The sequence below is a fragment of the Anopheles coustani genome, chromosome 2, assembly GCF_943734705.1.
Source record: "Anopheles coustani chromosome 2, idAnoCousDA_361_x.2, whole genome shotgun sequence".
NCBI lineage: Eukaryota > Metazoa > Arthropoda > Insecta > Diptera > Culicidae > Anopheles > Anopheles coustani.
Window position 1 is genome coordinate 61,950,545 of NC_071289.1, and position 22,613 is coordinate 61,973,157.

A 22,613-nucleotide genomic window follows, 5' to 3' on the forward strand; every position below is an offset into this window, starting at 1 on the left:
AAAAAAGTAGCGAAGTAGGACTATCCTGTTGTCTCTCGACATGAAGGGTAGGAGGAGGAGGGGGAAGGATCTTTCCTTCTTAGGTGTGATTGGAAAGGGGGTAAAGCTGTAGAAGATAGCGTAGATTGATATTCATTTGTTCGATTGCCCACTATTTAGCGCAGCACTGCACGCATTACCCTGTAGAGAGGCCGACCGTAGCTTAGAAACCTACACGACATACTTAGTTATCAAAAATATAGTAATTTCAGCACGCTCGCAACATATTCCTTATAACCTATGGTACAAAGATTGATGATTGATTGAAGCAAATTAATTAGCTTAAGCCTGGTGGAGCAACATATAGGATGCTGAAATCGAAAATTCCATTTCGGGATCATATGTATGTTTTTTTTAAACAAGCAAAAAGAATTGGCATGAAAGGTTTAGGTAAAAAGACTGAGCACACACACTTTGCGATTCATGTCGAATGAATCCATATTTGTGAATCTAAACTGCAATGGATTTTTTTAGCTTTTACAAAATTGTCTTTCTATCGAGGAAAACAATCAATACACCTTAATGAATAAACTAGTACGCGATACACGAAATCTCGAGCGAAACGACAAAAATCTAAAACTAGAATGTTTTTCCGACAGCTATAACTAAAAACTAAAACGACACAAGAAGGAGGGCGTCAAGACCGGTCGCGAATTCTTTGTGCATATGGACAATTTGCAGAAATGGGAGGCAACACGAAGATTCGATTATGTAAAACAATCCAATTAATAACAGAGTGCTGTACACATAGATTACAAAAAAGTCGTCTACAAAACGTATCCGACACGTTAGGGTGCAAAACGAAACAATCGACATCGACATGAAAGAGGAAAAAAATGAACAATCTAACGGCGTGTACCGTTTACATCTCGCACAATTATTTGGCAAAAACGCAATCGTGGCTCTATCTCCTTAACAATAATCGCTCCCAATTAATTTACAATTTGCATCAATAAATTTTAATTTTTGTTGCTGCTCTACCCGTTGATCACTCCTTCCCGTAATAATCTCGATTGTAGTATGCTCAGTAATGTTGTAGAAAGAAAAAATAATTTAGCTCTGGAAAGCAATAGACATATTACAGCAAGGTAAACAAGTACATAATACACACGCTAGAAAATTAAACAGAGATAATAAATTGTGCCTATTGTTTTTGTCATGTTGCAGGTCCATCATGCTTCATGTACGATCGAACGATCTCTTATCCTAGTCTTCAGTAGTACGGAAATTATTGCCATCGTCTACCAGCGTCTACCGCTGGTATCTATCGTTTTCTGTCGTGGAACTGCCCCATTCGTCCAAACGTTGGATGCGCTACCTTCTAACGCACGTTGTCCTATAGTCTCTCCCTGACACGCGTTATTGTATCAAGTGTTGTGTGTCGTTCTCGCTTGCAAATTTCGTATTTCTATCTGGTGTCACCGGAACGAGCTCGCCGATACGCTGAGAATAGTAGTATTTTTTTTTCCTCGATACTTCTTCCGTCGGTATCGGCCTGTTTCTGTTGTATTTTACTACTTGTTTGCTCGTACCCGTTACGTTTCGTATTTTTGTAGAGAACATACTAATCCACCGGTTAAATTGCATGAGTTAAGAATCAAAACTCTAGTTACATATGATCCCAAATCTATATCCCTCATTTTCGGTACAAGACTTCGTTACGTAATATCTGATAATCAGCAAACCTTTTCAATAAACAAGATATAAGGGGGATGTGACGTGATGATAGAATGTGACGTGATAATCGGTTTGCCTTCAACAACAATTCCCAATCGCAATTCCCCGTCTGGTTCGTACTTTCAACACGTGGCGTCGTCCCGTGCGTGTGGTGTCCAGGTGGGGTCCAAGTTGCGGTCCAATGTGAAACGTCCGGAAAGGTCCTAGTCCGGCAGAGTGGGGTTCAAGATCAAGTAGTAGTAGTGGGTCGGAGAGAACAGGAAGGCACAGAAGCACCCGCGCGCGCTTGGCCGATCGATCCGTCCGAGTTCTGGTAATGTTGCTACTACAAGTTTTCTTCGTCAGGGTTTTCTTTTATGCATGTGTACTGAGAAGGGAGTCACCTTTTTTTTGTTCCGCTGGTGGTTGTTTGGTGTCCTTTTTTTGTTTTTACTAGGTGTAGTTTTCTCTGTGTGGGTCCACTGTTGGGTTCTGGTAGTGTGGTCCGGGCGAAGCTTGCTGGCGTGAGTATTCTGCACGTTCCCTTCTGTTCTCAATTTATCTGTCCACTCTCGTACGCTCGTTCGCTTTTGGGATTGTTCAGTTCTAGTAGTAATAGTTTTAGTAACAGTAGAAGTGATAGTAGAAGTGCTCAACTCGTGGACAGTACTTCTTGAAGTATCGAATATTGTTCTAGTAGTACGTTCTTGTAGTAGGTAGGTACGTTACAGTAGCAGTAACACTAGTATTCCTCTCGTTTCATAATCTCTGTTTTCTGGCTTTTGTTTCTGTTCATTGCGTCTCTTGCGTTTAAAAAGAAGTGTATGAATTCTGTGGAAAACAAATTAGGTTACTGTGTTAAGAAGATCAACTTTAAGGAAATGCATATGTGAAGAAAGGTTATGTGCAGTTACGTACAACATAAAACGACATAAAACACAAGAAAGGCGGAAACGAAATCTTGTCGGTTGACCAACCGGACATGAATGCCGAGTTTTGTTAGAAATTGAATTTGTTTTATGAATGTTAAGAGACCACAAAATGAATGAAGTAGTAACTAAAAACAATGCAACTATTTATTTGAAGACATAACATTTGTTGTGTGTAAGTATAATACTCTAAAGTTAATAAATAAAGAAAACCAAGTAAATTTGAGTTTAATATTGAGTTTTTCAGAACACAAAAATAAGGAAATGTTTGAGATATACGACAAAAACATGGTATGAAGGTACGGACGAAACTACGGGTGGCAATACTCTCTCTGATGAAGATTTATAGAAGGACCGATTAACTAGACAGCTAAAAGTTAAAATGGTGTTAAAGAAATAATAAATTTATTTTTGAACACAAAATCAAGACGCCGAAAGGTATTCACATCTTCAAACCAAATTATTCATAATGAAAATGAACATTATTTTATATACACTATTTGATATCCTTCCAGTGCTCTGAACATAAGAGTTTCATACAATGCTAATATATTTCACAGCCAGATGGCAAACTAGCTTCAATTGAAGGTATAGTCTGTCAGTCTTAAGCAAACGGATCAGAAGGATTTTAAATCTGTTTATGTCTATTTGTCGCGTACAAGTACATGAACCAAAAATGTTGTGCTTCCAAGCAGGTTATCCATTCGAAACACAATGTTACTAAATATGTTGATAAGGAGAAGTAATATTTACCAGAATCCTGAAAAGCACGCACGCGTTGGTGTCAGTGTGTATGTTTTCTTTTCTTTTACACGCAGTTACAGAGAGGCCGCCTTCAGCTTCTACTCGTTTTCCATACGCTCATCGTGGCGCATCCGTTTCCGCCGATCATTGCTGGGCTCCTCGGCTTCCAATACCTGAAAATTAAAGCAGTGCAGTTTAGGAAAAGCTCCAGTGGAATGCGCGCTGGTTTTGTGATATGATGGGCACCTTCAAACGAACGCTCAGAATCTCAGCTCCGTGCAGTTGCTTGATCGCCTTCTTGGCCGACTCTTCCGAGGCGTACTTGGCGTAGCCGCAATTTTTGTTCGGCAGCAGATAAACATCGATCAGTTCGCCGAAGCGACAGAATGTCTGCTTTAGCACGCTCGTCGGCAGCGCCTTCGGAATGCACACGATGAAGCAGCGCTGAGCGACCTCGGCGTTCGGGTTGGCCATCGGTTGCGGTGGCGGTAGGGGTACGCTGCAGAATGCCGCCTCTCTGTCCGCGGCAATGGAACAGGAAGTTACCGGCGCAGCTAGAGGACCACCGCCACCGCCACCCGTTCGCGCCGAAGCATCTACGACGACGCCGCCCCGGTTGGCAACCATGCCACCTCCATTGAACGGATCGATCGTGCACATTGTACCGACCGTTTCGTGCCCGAGTCGAATGATCAATCGTTCGCCCGGTGGATACTCGAGCCCGTGGATCTTGTCTCGTGCGTACATCGCAGACTGACCGTTGTTGTACACGACGGTGGCCGTCACGTTTCGATTGTCTACAAAGGAAAGTAAAAAGAATCACGTTATATAAAACTATTCAAATAGTTGGAACCGTTTTCTATGGAACTTACTGAAATCATTATTGATTTGACAGTAGTCGAGCCCGGGAATGATATCGAACAGACGCCACAGCTGATCCTGGTTCAGTACCGGGCTGCACAGGACGGTGAGGGCCGTCTCGTTCCCGTTCGAGACCATCGCATTGTTGTTCGAACCGCCGTATCCACTGAACGCTCCGAACTCGGCCCCACCACCCCGACGGTCACCGCCACCGGTTCGTCGATCATTCGCACCACCCGCTCCCATCGCGGCGAATCCCATCATCGCCCCCGCGCCACCACCACCACCACCGCCGCCACCAACACCCGGACCGCCCGTTCGACGGTCGTCGGAGAATCCGTTTGCATTGTTCGAACCGCCACCGTAACCGCCGGTGCCTCCGCCAGTGCCGCCTCCACCGCCAGTACCACCACCGCCGCCGCCACCTCCTCCCACGAACCCGCCAAAGTTTTCGTTGGACGATACGGACGCATTACGCGGTGGCTTCGGTTCGGCAAACACCGCCTTATACTTTGGATCGCAACCCTCGAACGCTTGGGCCGCGTGCAGAAACCGGCCAAACTTGACGTACGCGAATCCCTTCCCTTCCTTCGTCACCTTGTCACGTATGATGGTGACTAGATCAACGGTGCCGTACTTGCCGAACTCCTCCCGGAGTGCATCCTCCGTCATGTCCTTCGGGATGATGACAAACAGCCGCAGGTACTTTTCCTCCTCGTTTTCGGTTTGCTTGCGTGAACCCTGCTGCCGATTGGCCGCCACCAGGACCTTGATCGGGCGTGTATTGTCGCCGACACACTTGCCGTTCATCTCCTCGAGGGCTCGGGCCGCGTCGGATGTTTTGGCGTACTTTATGTAGGCAACACCTTGCGGGGGACGAAACAACAGTACACAGATGGTGAGTGAGATGAATAGAGAAGGAAAGCGGATACGTTTCCGTTTAAATTGTTTTTTTAGACGCCGATGAATGTCAAACGCAGTTCCGTCCTTTCGGTCCCAACAGAGACCGAAAACGGCAGAGAGATCGAAACCAAAGAGAGAAGGAGCGAGTGCGCAAAAGAAATTGACAAAACCAATGAAAGTCCGCCAGACATAACATCTTTTCGATGCGAGACGTTTCGGTTTCGTTCGTCTCTCCGTCTTCGTCTTGTCTTGAAGAATTACAAATTCCTTACCGTGCCCGACAGTATCTCCTTTCTCCCACCCTTACAACTACGAGCAATTTTCCTATTTAACTTGATTTTGCGTTGCACCGAAACGGTGCCACAATTAGAGCGGTAGGCAAAGTAGGCGCAATGCGATTTCCATTTTTCAGATATCGTTCCGTGTACCGAGTGTGGCGGAAAACATGAACCAGATAGGTACAAGTAAACGCATCCCCCCACCTTCCCAATCGATTGGTCCATTATCTTACCTTTGCCTTCGCCCGTCGAGCGGTCCTTGACGATCCAAATTTCCTCAATATCGCCAAACTTGTCGAAATGTTCGCGCAGGTTTTCCTCCGTAACGCTTTTGCTGCAGATGATAAACAAGCGCGACATAGGCGGTATATCGGCGGGGCTCTTCTCGTCGGCGAAATTGTTACGGCTCGATCCGCCAGATCGTCGGTCAGCCATGATTGTCTGTTTTCGGTGCGTCGCTGCTTACTGGTCGGTCGGTGGACCGCGATTGTTACGGGGTTGACTTTGCTTCGATTGTGACCTCGCTCTGATTTAAGATGAGCTTCGATCAAAACCTACTTGGATAGGACTGCCGTTCTGCATACACGAGCTAGGTAAATAGTTGGCGTATGAAATAACACGCCAGGAAGTAGAAGAAAAGCGCACATAAAGCACGGGCGCAACCACCACGGGGCACTGCAATTCGTTTGTTATTCTTTGCCAACACACAACACAGCACGGCTCAACTGACAACAACGAACACTGATATTGTTTACCATACACAATTACTGGACAGAACAAACGAAAACATTTGTTAATCGTACGGAAAATACTGCACTTTGTGACTGCTGCATTCGTTTTCAGTCGCGGGCACAAAATGCTATGACAACCGAGGGATCTCTTTTTCACGACTGCGTGACGCTTTGCAATCACTGTCAACAGTGTTCAAAGTGAATATTGAGAGCCAGGTTAGCTAATACCATTGACGTGGCATCCATGTGCAAGTGAATATTTGACAATCTATACGTACGTTGAATCGTAAATACAAGCCGACCCAAGTTTTTCGTCGCAAAATGGGACTTATGGCCTCGACGAAGGCCTCGGCCAGTGCCCAAAATTGTTTTTTTTCGCGTTTATAAAACCAATTTCAAAGTTTTCAGACGCAAACAAAACCGAAAAAATGGCAGAGTCGACGCGGCGCGTTGAACGTTGAGAAAACTGACAGTTTTCGTCTCAGTAATCATGATGACCTCACTTGCTGGTTGGGAGGTATTCAGTGCTAACAACCTCTACCATATTCGAATAATTTTCCATACATTTCCATTCTTCATCCGGGTGTCGCCGTAAATCGGGGCCAGCCTGTACTTGACAAATATTCTTGTGAGACTCATTGCATTACTTCAGGTGTAAATAAGGAAAAATAGTGCAGCCATGATTTGAAAACGGATCTCATTTGGAATTGTATCTAAAACTGAATAAGCAGCTGACAGAGCCAACGATTGTGTTCCCGGTTGACAGAAATTGACATTGTTGCTGGTACTATGTAGTTCCAGCAAGAGTCCCAGCAATCTGCCATGGAAAAACTTGCTGGTACTACATGACAGCTGCAAAAAATTTGAATTTTTGTCAACCGGGTTGCTATCATGACGTCCAAGATGGCGCTATGTTGGTCTGTCAAGTTGCGCCTACGTGAACTAACCTTGACAAATATTGCTTCGTTCTGGTTACCTTGCCTTCGACTTTAGTCACAGTCGAGTCGAGCAATCGGTAGGAGTGAGCTTCGTTTTCCATCGTGTCTTCTGCGACCTGTTCGATCTGATTAGTGAAAATTTTGTGTAGAAGTTTCTCTATCATCATCACCGATTTGCTGACGAGAGGGTAAATAGCTGGGCTTAACTTTAATCAAAAGTGGTGTGAAACACGAACAAAACAGGTGATCAATGGACGGACGGTCAGTGCGAAGGGAAAATTTCAAAAAAACAATACTTTCGTGACTTCGTTCCTGTTGAACTTTTTTTTTCTTATGCACCTTACGGTGCCCCGATAGTGTTTAGTGCACTTCTTTACAGTCAGTTTAATTCGGACCTCGAACACCTCTGCTCAAACCTTTGTCCCGTTTTATGGTGAACAGTGTTAAGTATTTTGCGTTTTTTCTCTAATAGCTAACCAACCAGATGAAGAGCAGCTTTGGTGGCGATGCACTTCATCTTCCCGAACACAGGTGTCATCCATCGGAGTAAAAGCACAAAGCTTTTCAGCTGCTGCAGAAAACGTCGGTATCCCCACCGAAGGAATGTTGTACGATTTTAAAAGACTTTTTGTGCACGGTTCGGTCTGAAATTTATGCGATTTAATTCGCTCTTGTCATTCGGGACCTTTTCACCCTCCCCCATCTACATACACGCAGGCTGTTGTGTTTCTCTATTTTAAAATGTTTCCATTTTCTTTGATACGTTGCGAAAAAAAACGCACGCACGCACGCACTTGCACATGAAGACGAGCATGTACACCCGTCTCGCTTCGTTTGCCTATTTGACCGATAGCTTTCTCAATCGTTGCTTCTCTCTCGCTCTCTATATTTTCCCTTGGTTTCCTCTCTCTCTCTTCTCTGGCGTATCTCTCTTTGGGTTTTAAATTTGATCTAAGCACAGGGACGACGAGAGGGCAAAAAGCAATTCAGCTGGTTCCGAAAGGAATAACAGAATAGAAAAATATGTTGTTTCAACGAAAAAAGGATTTTGTCAGCAATTACCTAAACTATTGAAACTGTTTTCTTAAAACAATTTGCTCACAACAAACAAACAAGGTCAGAAGAGTTATTTTAAAATTTGTTAAAACCAGTTTACTATATACTTTCCCAACATACTTGATCTGATCAGGACGTTTCTATTACTTTGAATGACGGGATGATTATACAAAACATGTTTTCTTTTTACCAATATTCCGTTTCATAGCGAGTGTGGTGCTTGGTATCGTCAGTGTTTTACTTCGTGAAGAATCTCGTGTTATTACGTTTTCCGTCTTTCCGCTTCCGATCTGCACGGAGCCTCTTTCCGTCAAGGGTTCAACGCATCGATCCTGTTGGCGCCTGTGTGAGTGTGTGTTCGTGTACGTGTGTTTGTGTGAAACTGTGCCAGATAGTGTTCTCGTACAACAAATCTCCTAAAATCTTCAACAGATCCGGCCCGCATCGTGTGTGGTTCATTTAATTGTCTGTTGACAACGGAAAATTATTTAAAAAACGGTGCTTTTCCACGTGGCATTCCGAGCTGCTGCGCTTGAGACGAGTGAGTATATTATCCAGAAAACCCTTCCTATTATTTGTGAATAATGTTTATCCTTCAGGGGCAACAAGAACACCTTCGCAATTTGTGTCCAAACCGCCACCAAATTTTCGTTTAACCCAAGATAATATTCTGCTTTCCCAATAACCATCATGATCACGTGTATCGTAAAAAAAGTAATTTAATCAAAATGTTCGAGAGGTTATTGAATACCTTAGAAGTCGTTTGATGGCATCGATTAGAGAAACTGCTTTTGGGGGCATAATGGAAAACGATTTTCCTAATCTCACACTCTCACGTCGGCATGCAGTAAAAAGCTGCACTTGAGGTGGAAACCTGGTGAAAAACAAGAAAATCCTCCACCCAACACCCAAACCAACAACTCTTCCGGAAGATGTTTACCTTCATTAACCCTTCCACCGGTGCGGCCGCCTCAAGGAAACCCGCTGGAAAATGGTGCATCATGGTGTGCCTGGTTGTTCTTTCTCCAGCCTTCCCGCGCTTGCCCGCCTTTCTGCGCGCTTCAACTTCCGGTTTATTTGTTCGGCATTTGTTTGCCAGGACCTGGCGTTCGTCCGGGGCAACTTTTACTCCATGGCATGTCCTTGCCCATCCGTACCGCTGCCTTCTGCCGCACCACTTTTCAAGGTGGTTTGTTTTCCGATGGTGGTGGTCGACAAAACAGGGGGCCACGGCTTGGAAGCATGTAAATATCCTTGCACAGCCTTTCCACTGGGTGCGATTTGGGAAGCAGGTTTTGTGCAAACGAAGATCTTAAAACTGTTGTTGTTTCTTTAGCCTTACCTCGCCCGTTGCCCGTCTCCCGTCGAAGGTCCTTCGAGAGGTTTCGAGGCTGCCAAAATGAATTTTCTTAGCTGTCACACACATTCGCACACATGCATACGGTCAAATGCAGATCGACGAGGGACTTTTCGCACGCTCGCCACACGGAATGCACCCGAAAAGCGTCATAATGCATTGGAATGTGATTATGCCGAAGGGATGCTTCGGGGATACTGGGCAGCAGCAAAGCGGAATGGAAACAAATTATTATGTTTTGATCCTTGGGCATTCCCTGGTGCCCTCGCGGAGACGCACCTTTTGCGGCCCCTTGGTTTTGCACAACGGATACAAATAGTCCCTTTAGGGGCATGGGAAGGCATCCATGAGAAACGTATTGAGCGGCGCAGGAAATCATTCACACAGTTTTGTCCGATTTGCGAAAACAAGGGATACTAATTGGCTTTCAATTGCTCGCATTATAAGCAGCACAGCAGGAAGAAGCTGTTTTTTATTCAATCACATATGTTTTCCACACTTGCAATAGGTGCAAATATAAATAAGGTATAAAAAATTACTCAAAATTATAGTTTATTTGTAAAAAAATAAAGAATTACTTACATTCATCGTCTATTTGCATAAAAATGAAATTTTTGAAAATTTATTTTGTGCTTTTCGAACATTCAGGTGTAACATAGAAAAGGGACTCGACATCCTGTTTTCTATAGTTTATTTATGTCGTTAGACATTTTCCCCCAAAAACAATCGTGGTTCTAACAATCCGTGTTTTGTATCCTCCATTTCAACACTTTGTTTTCAAGCAAACATGTTCGTGTGGATGTGCTTCACACGCAATGAAACCTTGCTTTTAATGCTTCCGATTCGTACCCGTCCCATTAATGTCGAAACATCAAATAAACACGAGCCGTTTGCCATTAGTTGTTAAACGCTATTCGCTTCCTTCACTGATTTTGTGTTTTGTTCTCATCGTTTTTTTTTTCAACACATTTAATCGGTTGGAAGGATGTTCGTTCTTGGACAAAAGATGTCTAATTTGTCTCATCAACAATGTGCTTGCTCTTGTGCAATTGATGGTTCTTTCCAATTAAGCACTCATTTAAGAAAGCGATTTTGGTGTAATGATGTTTATGGTAAATGGTTTACAAGATTACATAACGAGATAGCATGTGACGAATGAAGCAATAGAACTACTTTTGATTAAAGTGCTTCTTTTAGAATTTACATTTTTTTATTCATTTATTTATTTATTTATTTATTCATTTATTTATAATGTTTTTTTAGAATGTACATTTATGTTGATTTTTTGATTCTTGATTACTGGCATCTGATACTAAAAGTAATCAAAGTGCAGGATTCTTCCTGTTTCATCGATTTTGTTTTACCGTAAATATTGAAATGAGTCAAATCGCTGCTTCGCTAATGGATATTACAAAATTGATTACCGCTTTTCCTAGCGAGGCGACCTAGTTTTCCACTCCCTTGTCGTAGAACAGATACCGAGACGGGCATTCAATGAAAATAGTCTCCACGTGGAGCAATGCGAAAAGGGTTTCATTTTTGCTGAGTATGGTTTTCCATCCGTAGCATTTACAATCATCCAGCAATGGAGAAAATTTCCTTCAATAAACATAAAAAATCGTAATCTATGGTGTTTATTTGCAGGAATGAGCTGGACGAGAGTGTAAGTTCTCGTTTTCGGTTGGTCTTATGTCCCCCCGTTTTCCCTCAACAACTCCATTCCATTCGTTGCTCCTTTGGTTCTGGAACGAAATGAATTGCATAATGCTAATTCCTTCACAAAACCTCCGAACCGGGTCAATTAGCATCGGAGTTCGGGGATGCGTGGCCTGTGTTTTCCAACATTTATGTTCAATGACTTTTAGTCTTCACCGCCACTGCTCGCCCAGGAAGAATCGGCGGTGGTGGTGCCCGTTGTTCGTGCCACGATTCTTTCGCTGCTATCATTCACTATGCTTGTCACGAGAGCGGTCTGTGTTCCACGGGAAGTATTCGTGGGCAGCCCCTGTGTCGCAGTGAGCCGTGAGCAAAAGTTACATACACCGTGAGCGCTGGGAGAAAGCGCGTGACACATTTTCGCGATCCGGTTAAGAGATCATATTAGATTCGCGCACTATAATATATAGCTCGCAGCTTCCGAAGTGGAGAGCGAGAGAGAAAGAGAAGGAGATGGAGAGAGAGAGCATTTTTGTGCCGAGAGTGTGCATCGTGCTCTGCGAAAGAAGGGCCAACGGCAGCCCAGCTTTAGTCGGATCTTCTCAGTACTCAGCGTGCCATTGTATCGACCGTATTGTTGACCGTCCGTCGAGTCGCGTTGTGTGTCCACTATTGTCCACTGGGAAGCGTTGGGTTTTTCGTTTTTGAATTCATCTCCCCCGGGGGTGCTGTTCGAGGCCAGAGTCTTGGCGGGTATACGCTTCCTTGTGTGTGCGCGTGTGTGCGACAAACTAGTGCGGTTTCGAGCTACTACTACCACGCAGTCCACGAAGAAGTAGTGCTAGGCTCTAGCCGAGTGTTTCCGTCGCTTTGCCTGTAGTTGTACGTGCGTTGTACGTGTGCGCCCAAGGGTGGTATCCCTTCGCTGTGAAGTAGGTGTGTGTGTGTGTGTGTTTGCGTGTGTGTCTGTTTTTGTTTTTAAAAAATATAAAAAAATGTATATTTTTCCCTCCTCCCCCACACTTTACCGAAGGCGTTCGCGAGCTGTGCGTGGGGTTTCAGTCGCTTAAGGTTGTGCGTTATTAATGCTTGATCGGTGTGTGACGGTTGCCTTATATGTGCCGGCCCCGCTCTAGGGAGGCGTGAATTCCATTGTATGCGCTTGCAGTCCGCCAAGTGTCGCTTATGTCAGAGGAAACCATTGACAAATGCACCTAAAAGAGAACAAAGCTAAACTAATCATTCGAACGAAAAATAAGAGGACTGGGTGTAATACCACAGATGAAAACAACCGAAGAAACATATGATCGAGCAAACAAGAGGGAAGCAATAAGTATCGAACGACAGCGACAAAATGAATTACCCCGCGGCGTAAACTTCTCACAAACGGAGCACCGACGGAGTGTTCCATGTGTTAACCCCTGGGTGATGTACTTCCCTCTTAGTTGTGCCTATTTCGGATCGATTGCGGAAGCGACTTGTCACCATCGTTCTTCCTTCGAGGAAGGAGCGAAAACATTAATTCACCCATTAGTAGCATCCGTAGTTTTGTTGATTCTGATCTCGAGCGCTGGCAGGAACGAAAAGGCGAATGAAAAGCAACCAGCTGAGAAATCGCTTATGTTTTCGGAAATAAACTCTTAACCCTTTTTTTTGTTTTTTCGGTCGCTTATAATTTTCTTCGCGGTGAAAGTAGCGAAGAGCATCACGCAAACGAGAAGACAAAGAGAACAAAACAACCAGCTAAACCAGCGCGTGTGTGTGTGTGCGTTTCTAGGCAACCTGTCACTGGCAGCGTGCACCTGTGTGCTCCGTGCACGGAAGGTGGTGAGAGTTTTCTTTTCCGCCGACTTGCTCGCGCTTTTGCCGACCGATTTCGGCGGTTTATTTCATCCGTGTGCATTTCCCTTTCCTTTGCTTCGGTGGTTTTTGATTTGCTGGAAGCTTGCTGTCCTGCACTCGGCAAGTCTGCGAAATGAAGCACTACTATTGGAAAAATCTTCCAACGTCTTACGCCTACTACGTTCTAGCATCCGGGTACTATGTCCTGGCTTTGTCTCCCCAGAAAGGCAAGGACTACTCCGTGCAGTCACTGATGGTCTACCGAGGTAACCATTTCTTGTTGGCCTGTGAGTGCAAGTTGGGTGACGTGTGTGTATGTATGCATGCGATGGTACGTGTATGTGCGCACACACTCCGGTGATCGGAAATGGCCCGGTATATAAGTGCGCCATGTGCATTTTACTGCCGCCGACCATTGCCGCCTGCTTCGTGGGGACGCAACGCAAAAACACATCTCTCTGCGGCGGAGAAGAAAATCGTCATTAGTTTCGATCCAATGTTTTTGCCCCTCAAGCAGCAAAATGAATTTTCTTGCTGCCGGTTGGCGAACGCGGAGCGAAGGGGTGTGACGCTAGGGTGGAATGGTCTGCCGACCGGGAAGTGGTTCCTCGGTTAAAATGAAGCAAAATAGTGCTTGCGTTACCAGACGAAAACGAGCAAACGTAAATCAGAAAGCAGCGGCAGCTCGCGAACCCGCGAAGCCCAAGCAAAAAGTCGTTGTTTTGCGTGTACCGCCTGCCGGACGAATGGTTGGGGTTTCGTTTTCTAACGATAGGTAAACCCTTCGGTGCCAGGAGGACATTCTAAATGATTTGCCTTTACTTTATTTTGTTTCTCGCGTCAATACCTTTGCTCTGTTTGAACCATACAGTTGGCAACAAAGTTCCGCACCCTTAGGTTGATTGCGTAGCCGAAATTAACGGTACACACTACGGTTCAAATACTCGTAGGTTGAATTTAACGAATTAATGTATCACCAATTGCATACATTCAGTTTAAACGTCCACAAGAGGTGTAGCCACGATCGAAAACATGGCGGCCGGGGCCTCATTTACTCTTTTACCCAAAGTATATATTTTCAAATTTGAGCAATAGACAATATGTTCAAGTTATGACAGTTCATTCAAAAAAGCCCTTTCCGGACAACAACGTTTTAATTTTTTGCGTTTCAAAGCCGATAATATTGGAGGTTTCTTCCTGAACAGTTAACTTTTATTTTTTCTGCCTAAAGGACCCACGTCTCAAGTATCACAGTCCTTCCATCACACTCTGCACAACTTCAATTATATCCTTGAAATAAATATGCTCAAAGCGGTAACGCGATGATATACTACGGAAGAAAATTTGGGTACTAATCTCCAGTTTGACACTTTTCGATTTAAAATATGATTTCAATATAACTTTAAGGGGATTATAGAAGTTTTAAAAAATCTTGCTTTTGTATGAATGAGTTTAAAAGTCAAATTATTTAAATGCTAAAAAAAGCTGTGCCTACGATAAAAATTGAACCCTTTAGGGTGTAATCTAGCAAATTTCGAGATGGGCACCGCCCGGTGCCCGATGGGACCTGGTCATGTCATGCGAATGCCACCGGACGACCTAGCCCGTAAAGTCCTTTTAGGCTGTCCCCAAGGACAGAGGAGGCTTGGTAGGCCTAAAATGAGGCGGAGGGATGGCGTAGGTGAAGCCGCCAATAAAGCCGGGATACGGAATTGAACCAGTTTGACGAGCGACCGTGAGCGGAGGCCAAGTCTGCCATGAGCCTCCTCAATAAGTCAGTAAGTAAAGATGGCAAACTTCCTGGAAGGTGCGCATTCCACTTCTTTCTACTTACTCAGCAACTAGAATTGTTCCGTTTGTGCCGGCGGATATTCAGTCTTCTCATACATCGGAGGGTCTAGTCTTGGTTGAGATTCGAACCCACACCGGCCAGGGAACGCCTTTTCTAAGTGGCGAAATCGCTCGGTTGTCCCGGACCCGCTGGTAAATCCCAAATTCATGTGGTGTGAATAAATTTAGATTACAAACGACACACCTTCTGAAAATTGCCAAATAGTTGCTGCTGAAGCTGAAAGCTGAAAACCTGCCTTCAGGATGGGATGGTTTGCCTGTTGATTTCTTTAGTTTTAAGTTCGTTTTTAAAAAACAAAACAATTTTTGTATCCAAGAAACGAAGATTTTTGTAACAAGACCAGCGTTTTTACGTTGACCCACAATGCTAAGGGTTAATTTGTTCACTTCCTGAGTCCCAAACCGACCGGGCGTGTGCTATGTTTCTTGTTTCTTCTCGTCGCGGCAAATTTTTGGGTGCGATCTTGATGTGATGTCTTATTATCGTGTGACGACTTGTTCGCTTTTTTGTCACCTCACCCAGGCGCAATCCATCTTGCTGATGATGCAGCGCGCACGGCGTCCACTACCCTGTGCAGTTCTTTTTGTCATCCTTCTCCTTAGCCATTTTGTCAACCGAACACAAGCGAGAATCGCCAGCACCTATTTTTAAAAATGAAATTAGCCATAAAGTAGAGGAAGAAAAGCGACCAACAACCGCAACAACACACCATCGACCCGACTACGACGATACACACAATCCGGCGGATGAGAGAGATTCGATGCAAAAACAAGAGCAGAAAAAACAACATCAAAACAAGAGAAAAAACATTGCCGCTACGGATGATGAGACAATCGGTTGATGATGTTTGCTGGCGCTGCTGCTGCGTTGCTTCCGTCGGGACTCCAAGGGGACGGAAAAAACGGGAGGTGCGTTTTGGGGACACTTTGCGAGACTCGACAGAGAGTTAGCATTCGTGCTGGTGGTTTTGTTGGGGCTGTAGAGTGTCAGGTTCGATGTTATTTTCTGTTTTAGCTTTGCCTATCGTGATCAGGAAGGCTTCCATACACAGTGAGAGTAGGCAAGTAAAGGCCAGAGAATTTGACCATTGTTCCCGTCTCTCGGGCAATCTCTATTGCGGATTGCTATTAGACGGCGACGATAGAAAGAAAGACGCACTGTGTCGGTACGAGAGAATGAATCCCGGAAAGAAAATCTATGGTGAGATTTTCGAAACAGTCCTCCTTTTCACACGCACGTTTTACTCGCTTTCTAGTCGTAAGAGATGCAAGGGAAAATGATGATGCGTTTGTTTTTTGCTCACTAATTTAATGGTTGCTCAAGGTACGGGGGAGTATCAAGCGAGAGGTTGTCTCACTTTTGACAATTCACAACATCTCACGTCGAGCTGGCGACACGCCGGGAAGGGAAGTGGATGCAAGTGCACGTTTCTTGACACACTGCTGGCGACAAAACGATGTAAGCGAAGCGCAGAAAGCCTGGGGCACGCTTTCCGGGGCTTTTTTGTTTTCCTTTACCACTGCCCTGATGAGAGCAACTTCCCTCGCTCTGGTGGTGGTCGGGAAAGATAGGTAGAAAGAAAAACTTTCCTCTCACCGAACCAACCCGGAGATCCTTTCGGGTACACGAATCGGGATACACCTCCCGTCGCCCGTGACGTTGACCTGTGTGTGTGTGTATGTGCGCGTATGGCCCGGAAAATTTAATTTCGTTGGCCCATTGTTCTCTGGTTCCTTGTGGTGCACGAAAACCGACCGCGACCGGCAACAAGGTATGTTAATCACCGGGAGGGCGATCGCATACTGCTATCGTTAGATTTCGGTTAGCACACAACGATACCGTACCTGACATTCACCGCAAGGACCAACTTTTTGGGCGCCATTTTTTGTTGCTGTTGTTTTTATTATAATTTCCACGAAACTATGCGAAACGTGCTGCTTCGCCGAGTCTGTCTCTTCTCCTCCGGGGTACCCTGCGCTTCGCAACTATGTCGACTTTTCCGGGCGGCCGGAGTCGGAATCGAATATTGAAATTCCGAGCTCCAAGGAGAGAGCGCTTCCTCTTGTGGCGGGATATAGATGGCTAGCTTTCCCCGCAATCTACGTACGACCAGAATTTTCCACTTTGAGCGAAATGGAAACGGCAGCAAGTGCTTCAACAGTGATTGCACTGGAAGAATGGTTGTAGCAAGTTTCCACAGTTTCTGTTGGTGACATGCAGCGAGAAGCGTGTGGTGCTAGTAGATGAGAAATTGTGTAAAATTAAGCATTTAATATCATTTACATCATATCACCATCACAAGCTCCATAGATCCATATAGTAATTTAGAAATTTTCAACATCTATGTTTAATCACAAACGATGTTTTGTTTTTCATAACAGGAAACAATTTTAAGGAAGGGTTACATGAAGCTATCAAAACGTGTTTGGCTCGACAAGCTTTTGCAAACCCGTTATTCGGTCATTTATGATATTTTAGCTATAAATATATCGAAGTAAAATGGCTTCGCCTGAGTGACGTAAAATATGCATGCGAATGTGAAAAAATCATTGTTTACAAAGATGTTTTAAATTTTTTAATGAATTTGCGCAGCGAGTGAATCGTGCGATTTTGTTGTTCGGATTTTGCAAATTATACAACTTCTTTCTATTTTCACACAAACATTACCTCAAATCTGAATATTTGAGTTCGTTTTCGTTGTTTTTCTTAGCAAATTTGAAAGTAAATTGTTTGCACAGGAAGAAAGAGCGTCTTTTCTGATTGAGTTTTTTTTTCGAAAAATTGAATTCCTTTCGTCATTGCAGATGGTAGAGAATTTATCCGGTGCCTCATTGCCGAAGTTTAATTCCGAATAATGATCTTAATTTCCCCGCCAGAACCCCGTTTCGCTTCGTCTCGAGTCGCGCCGAAGCCGACACGGGGCCAGAAGAAAATCGTTCCGCCGAAGATAATCAGAAGAAAATGGAGTGTCTCATTAGGCTCTCCGCTATTGTGTAACGGCTTCATAATCGGTGTCCCGTACCAGGTCTCTCGGTATCGGGTACCGCTGGCTACCGGAACATCACATAACCTGCCCGAAACATATAACCTACATTTCTCGCCGCCACCTGAAACACACACACACCCCTCGTCTGCCCTTTCAGGCCAAGAGGAAACGTTGGAAGCTTTCATACTCTTTCCAGCCGTTGTTGTGCTCGCTCACTCGCTCGCGTACTCGGTTTCTGCTCGGTATCTCAGTTCCACTTTCAGATCAAGCATCGTTCTGGGCTTTCCTGATACCAGCTGGGTCGACGGTGACCAATCGATATTTTCTCGATGGGTATGATACCGAACGGCTGGGTCTCTGCAACTTCCACTCAGCAGCATTGTGGCCATTGCGAAAAAGCTGGTCCCGCGCCTCCGACTGGCAGTGACGCATGGCTTTCTAGCTGGAAAAACGAACTAAACCATCCTTTTAAGGTCGAATAAATGTTTGCGGATCTTGCCGACTCAACCTCAAATTGATTGTTTGAACAAAATGAGGTGCAGGAGTGTAGAGATTTTAAATTGCTAAAGTCATCCCAAAAGGTCCCGCAAAAGTACATGATCATTGTGCGTACATTTTAACAAATTGACTGTCGAACGTTTTTAGAACACTTTTTTAGTACAATAATGTTTAATAAAATTTGTCTTTAATATTTATTAAAGATAATTTTTAACTTTTTTAGTACAATAATTTTTAATAAAACTAGTCTTTAATATTTATTAAACCGACGGTTTTTGAAGGCAAAGTAAAGACTTAGCTTCCCAAAGAATTGATATTAAATATTACTATAATTATGTTGCATTTTCATTTATTTTTGGGATCAAAAACTTTTTAGAACTGATGACGGCTGGCTTTCAAAAATGATAAAATTAGCTGCAACTTGAAGCATGGCAGTCAACGTGTTAATCGAATGAAAGATTTAAACATTTTGCAAGTTCACTATTAACTCGATGACTGCAACGTCCCCCGTTTTGCGGGCATAGTAATATTGTAGTTCACTGATATAGAACTAACCTACAGAAATAACAAACATATATTCTTTGGGGTCCGCGACAGCCGACAAAAGAAAAAAATCTACTAATCCCTTAACAGACAGGCATGACCAATATGATCGTTTCGCCAAGAAGAAGAAGCTTATTCTTTGCATGGTTTCCTAAAAACTTTGGCTTGAAGCATTTTATAACCAAATTTTGTCAATACGAACTGTACTAAAAATGTACTAAAAAGGTGGGACAGTCAACGTGTTAATCCGGGCGTGGGTTAAAAATATCCAGACCTACTGCCGATTTGTCTAAGCGGTTAAATATGCGCATGAAGATAATACTTCTTTCTAGTGTTGTGCTTAATGAATCTTTTGGCGAGATTCATTAATATGAATCTTTTACCTAAGATTCATTCAGATGGATTCATGAATCTTTGCGGATTCGAATATTCAAAGCTTAATGAATTTTTCGAAACCTTAATGAATCTTCATGAATCTTTCATGGTTCTGTCATGAATCTCCCCGATTCTGTCATAGGCGTGGACAATGAGACCAAAAAAAAAAAAAAAAAAGGTGGTCCCTCAACCGACTTTTGGTTGGTGACTTTACATCATTTGGTGTGTCTTTGGGATTCATGAATCTCGCGGCGAAAGATTCATGAATCCCTTATAAGGCAGAGATTCATTCAGATTCATGAATCTGAATCCGATTTACACAACTCTACTTCTTTCACAACTCTTCAACCTTGTCGCATTTGATAACAATTTGTTTTTTACCTAAATATATTCTCAAATATCTGAAATCTTCATAATTTATGCACAAACGGCTATCCTCCCATTAACAACATTAATTCATGACCAAAAACCTAGTGCCCCGTTCTTTTAATTTCGTTTAAATTTGTTATCTCAAAGATTGTCGAAAACAAAAAGTGGCCTAATATTTGAAAACAAAAGTGGCCTGTCGCTTATCGCACGCTGCAGTCACAAATGACACCCATTAGGCTCGCGTCGAAAAGACCTCCCATGCCCCATGTAGGGAGCATTTTCCCCCCGTGAAGCATATCTTATCGTGTGCGGTAGCGATAAGGGTTTAATCTTGCCTGTTTTAATAAAGTCGCACACAGAACCCGAATCAGTTATCCGTGGCGGGATGCCGTTGACGTTGATAAATTTCCCCATACGCTGGTATCTGCGCTTTTTTTTTCGAGCGTTAGATGACGGCTCCTTGGCGGTTGTTCCCTCCATCGTTCGACGGTCGTACAGCGTGTTTCTTGCTCGCGTTGTACCATGTCGGTTAGGTTTATTGCCCGGTACTTACCCTTGGTACGGATGATTGGTGCGTAAGGATTAACCAAAGCTCTTTACATGATGTAATTTACAAGGTTTCCTGCATGGCAGTTAATTTTGTGCTTTACTCTACGCGGTTTTTAATGCTGTTCCCTCTCCGGGAGATAATTGCTATTAATTGTAAGGAATTATCTAACCTTAGTATGTGTTTCTTCATTGGTAAACAATATAAATAGGCTGTATACTGTTCTGGAGTAAATTAAAATAAATAAACATAAGGCACACTGTTGAGCATTGTCTCGCTTGCGGAAGTCGATTTGCAAACTTGTTCTAGCACCCTCTATTTTTTTGAATCTTCACACAAGTTGCAGTTAATTTATAACACATCAGTGTCCCGTGAAGAACACCCGTGTGTGGCGGTTGGAAACAACCCATAGCCTGCATTTTCTGTACGCTGACACTTGATGTGCAATTGATGAGCGTTTGCAAAACAAAGTTTTACCGGTTCAAGAAAACGGAGAGACATCAGGACGACGGCTGCAGAAGGAAGGAATGCCAAGCGCCTTGCGCAAGCATCAACCGGACCGAATCGAATAGGTTTATGTTTCATTTAGTTCCTTCCTACAACCGACCGCCCGCTCCTCGGTTTCGCACGTGTGCACGCCATTGCTTCGACGGCGGTTGGTGGCCGGCGAGGGGAAAATGATAAACACTTTTTGGTTGATTTTTGCCCGAAACACAATTAAAAATAGCCTCTCGCCAAAACGGTGGACCACAGGCGGCGCACTCGTCGGCGCAGTGAGAATGCAAAAGCGGCTGGCACTTTGCCGCGGATGATGGGGATGTTGTTGCTTTCGATTGTGTTGAACGGGGCGACATCTTACGTCGGGAGTGTATTTTCTTTTTCTTGTGTTTCCCGCGTGGTGGGGGCGGGAAGCGAAAGACAAGTAGAATGTCGACTGGGGCCGGGTGCTGGGTGGGCAATAAAGGTGATGAAAAGATAAAGGACTTAAGACGACGACGGCCTGAACGAACGATACCGAGAATTGTGATGGGGATGATGAGAGAAGATAAAAAAATAATTTGAAGAGAAATGCAAACGCAAAAACGATGAGGGTGGTTTTCCTTAAAAACGACAGCCTGTAAAAATAAACAATGGAGAAGAATCGAACGTGAAGAAATGTGAAGCGTTGAGGAGTACAACGCGGAGTTACTTTGCAAATGATCGAAGTCAATCTTGAGATTGTGAAGACTGTGAACCTAAAATGTTTAAATATAATGTTCATTTTCTAAAACGAAGTTGTATTTTTTTAATGTTGCCAATATCATGAACAAGTATAGCTGGATGAAATATTCCTCGACTAGGGCAATAGCATTTGAAAACATCCTATGTAGGGCTATGTATATGATAAAAGGCTTTTCTTATTTGTATTGAGTGTTTTCTTCGACGATATAGTCGTTGCTTTGCTACCTATCTTTGCCTATAAACCACCCATGATTGCAGTAGCGCATCAATACTTCTCTCTTTGATGCATCTCACTTTGTCTCCAACTCATCAGCTTTTGTCTCATGTTCATCGGGTTTTTTTTTATTTCTGATATTTATCTGATATTCTTTTATTTTTATAAAGAATGATGTTTGTACTATTAACTATTTTATGAAGTTGCATTGAAAAGGATAATAATTATTATTTTGTATTAAATTTAAAAAAATATTAGTAATTAAGCAGTACTGACCAAACAAAACAAGTGACATTTATCAGCTATGCAAATAAGTTGAGTTCTTCGCTTCTCCGAAAATCGGAAAAATATGCATGATAATAGGCACATGTTTGTTTTAGACCATAATTTATTTTTGTTGATTGTTATTTGTAATTATCGTGGAAAAACAAATTATCCTGTTTATTTTTATGTTTTCGGCAAGAGACAAAAGCTAATGAGTTAGAGACAAACTCAGATGCGTTAGAAACAGAAGCTGATGAGCTATTTCATTACTTGGTGCATTGGAGACAACAGTTTCTGATGTCGAGATAAAACTTAGTGGCATCAGCAGTAATTGTTGATGAGTGCCAAAAATAAAGAAATGATTGTTATTGGTGTGATTAATTTTCCTCGTATTCCCTTTGTTAATGTCAGTTTTTTTTTTAATTTATGCTAGGTTTAGTAATTAGGTCCGGAACTTTCTTTCCGCTGTTAATACATTGAATCAAGCGAGTTTATTTTAGGTGAAACAAGTCGTAACGTTTTTCCAAGGCTTGTGAAGAGTGTGTTGTAAATAATTGAGTGTACCAATTATTTATTTGTAAAATCTAAACCCCTTGCTGGGTTCGCTACGTTTGACCGTGGGCAAACTTGTCCGCGAACAAGCCACATTTTTTCATGCAGAAAACACAAAAGCCCGAAAGTGCACTTGGGCACTTGTAAGCACCGGGATCGGAAGCGCCCGCGAACGGGAAGGAAACATCGTTATTTAACGAAC

At 43.4% G+C, this 22,613-nt stretch overlaps 2 protein-coding genes across 12 annotated transcripts in view; one reads left to right on the top strand and one right to left on the bottom strand.

Annotated features, from left to right (window-relative positions):
- Nucleotides 1–1,097: 1,097 nt before the first annotated feature.
- Nucleotides 1,098–6,292, bottom strand: LOC131263591 (RNA-binding protein 45). Of its 6 annotated transcripts, none has more exons than XM_058265820.1 (7): nt 6,214–6,270; nt 5,644–6,085; nt 4,241–5,095; nt 3,615–4,165; nt 3,378–3,541; nt 2,100–2,526; nt 1,098–2,041 (listed from the first exon to the last, which is right to left on the bottom strand). In XM_058265820.1, the coding sequence occupies exons 2-5, from the start codon at nt 5,843–5,845 to the stop codon at nt 3,467–3,469; spliced, it is 1,683 nt and encodes a 560-aa protein (XP_058121803.1). In that variant the 5' UTR covers nt 5,846–6,085; nt 6,214–6,270; the 3' UTR covers nt 1,098–2,041; nt 2,100–2,526; nt 3,378–3,466. The 6 variants fall into 6 exon arrangements, with proteins under 6 accessions (XP_058121803.1, XP_058121802.1, XP_058121801.1 ...); XM_058265819.1 differs by having other exon boundaries at nt 1,098–1,724; nt 1,759–2,526; XM_058265818.1 differs by having other exon boundaries at nt 1,098–2,526; nt 5,644–5,999; nt 6,214–6,292.
- Nucleotides 6,293–7,144: 852 nt separating this feature from the next.
- LOC131262032 (protein boule) overlaps nt 7,145–22,613 on the top strand; it is a 37,352-nt gene continuing 21,883 nt past the window's right edge. For 3 of the 6 annotated variants that reach the window (XM_058263939.1, XM_058263932.1, XM_058263935.1), the window contains exons 1-3: nt 7,145–7,267; nt 8,344–8,481; nt 8,568–8,676. The gene's annotated coding sequence lies outside the window, so the exon portion shown is untranslated. Of the gene's footprint in view, nt 7,268–8,343; nt 8,498–8,567; nt 8,677–22,613 lie in introns of all 6 variants that reach the window. The other 3 variants (XM_058263934.1, XM_058263936.1, XM_058263938.1) reach the window with 3 other exon arrangements.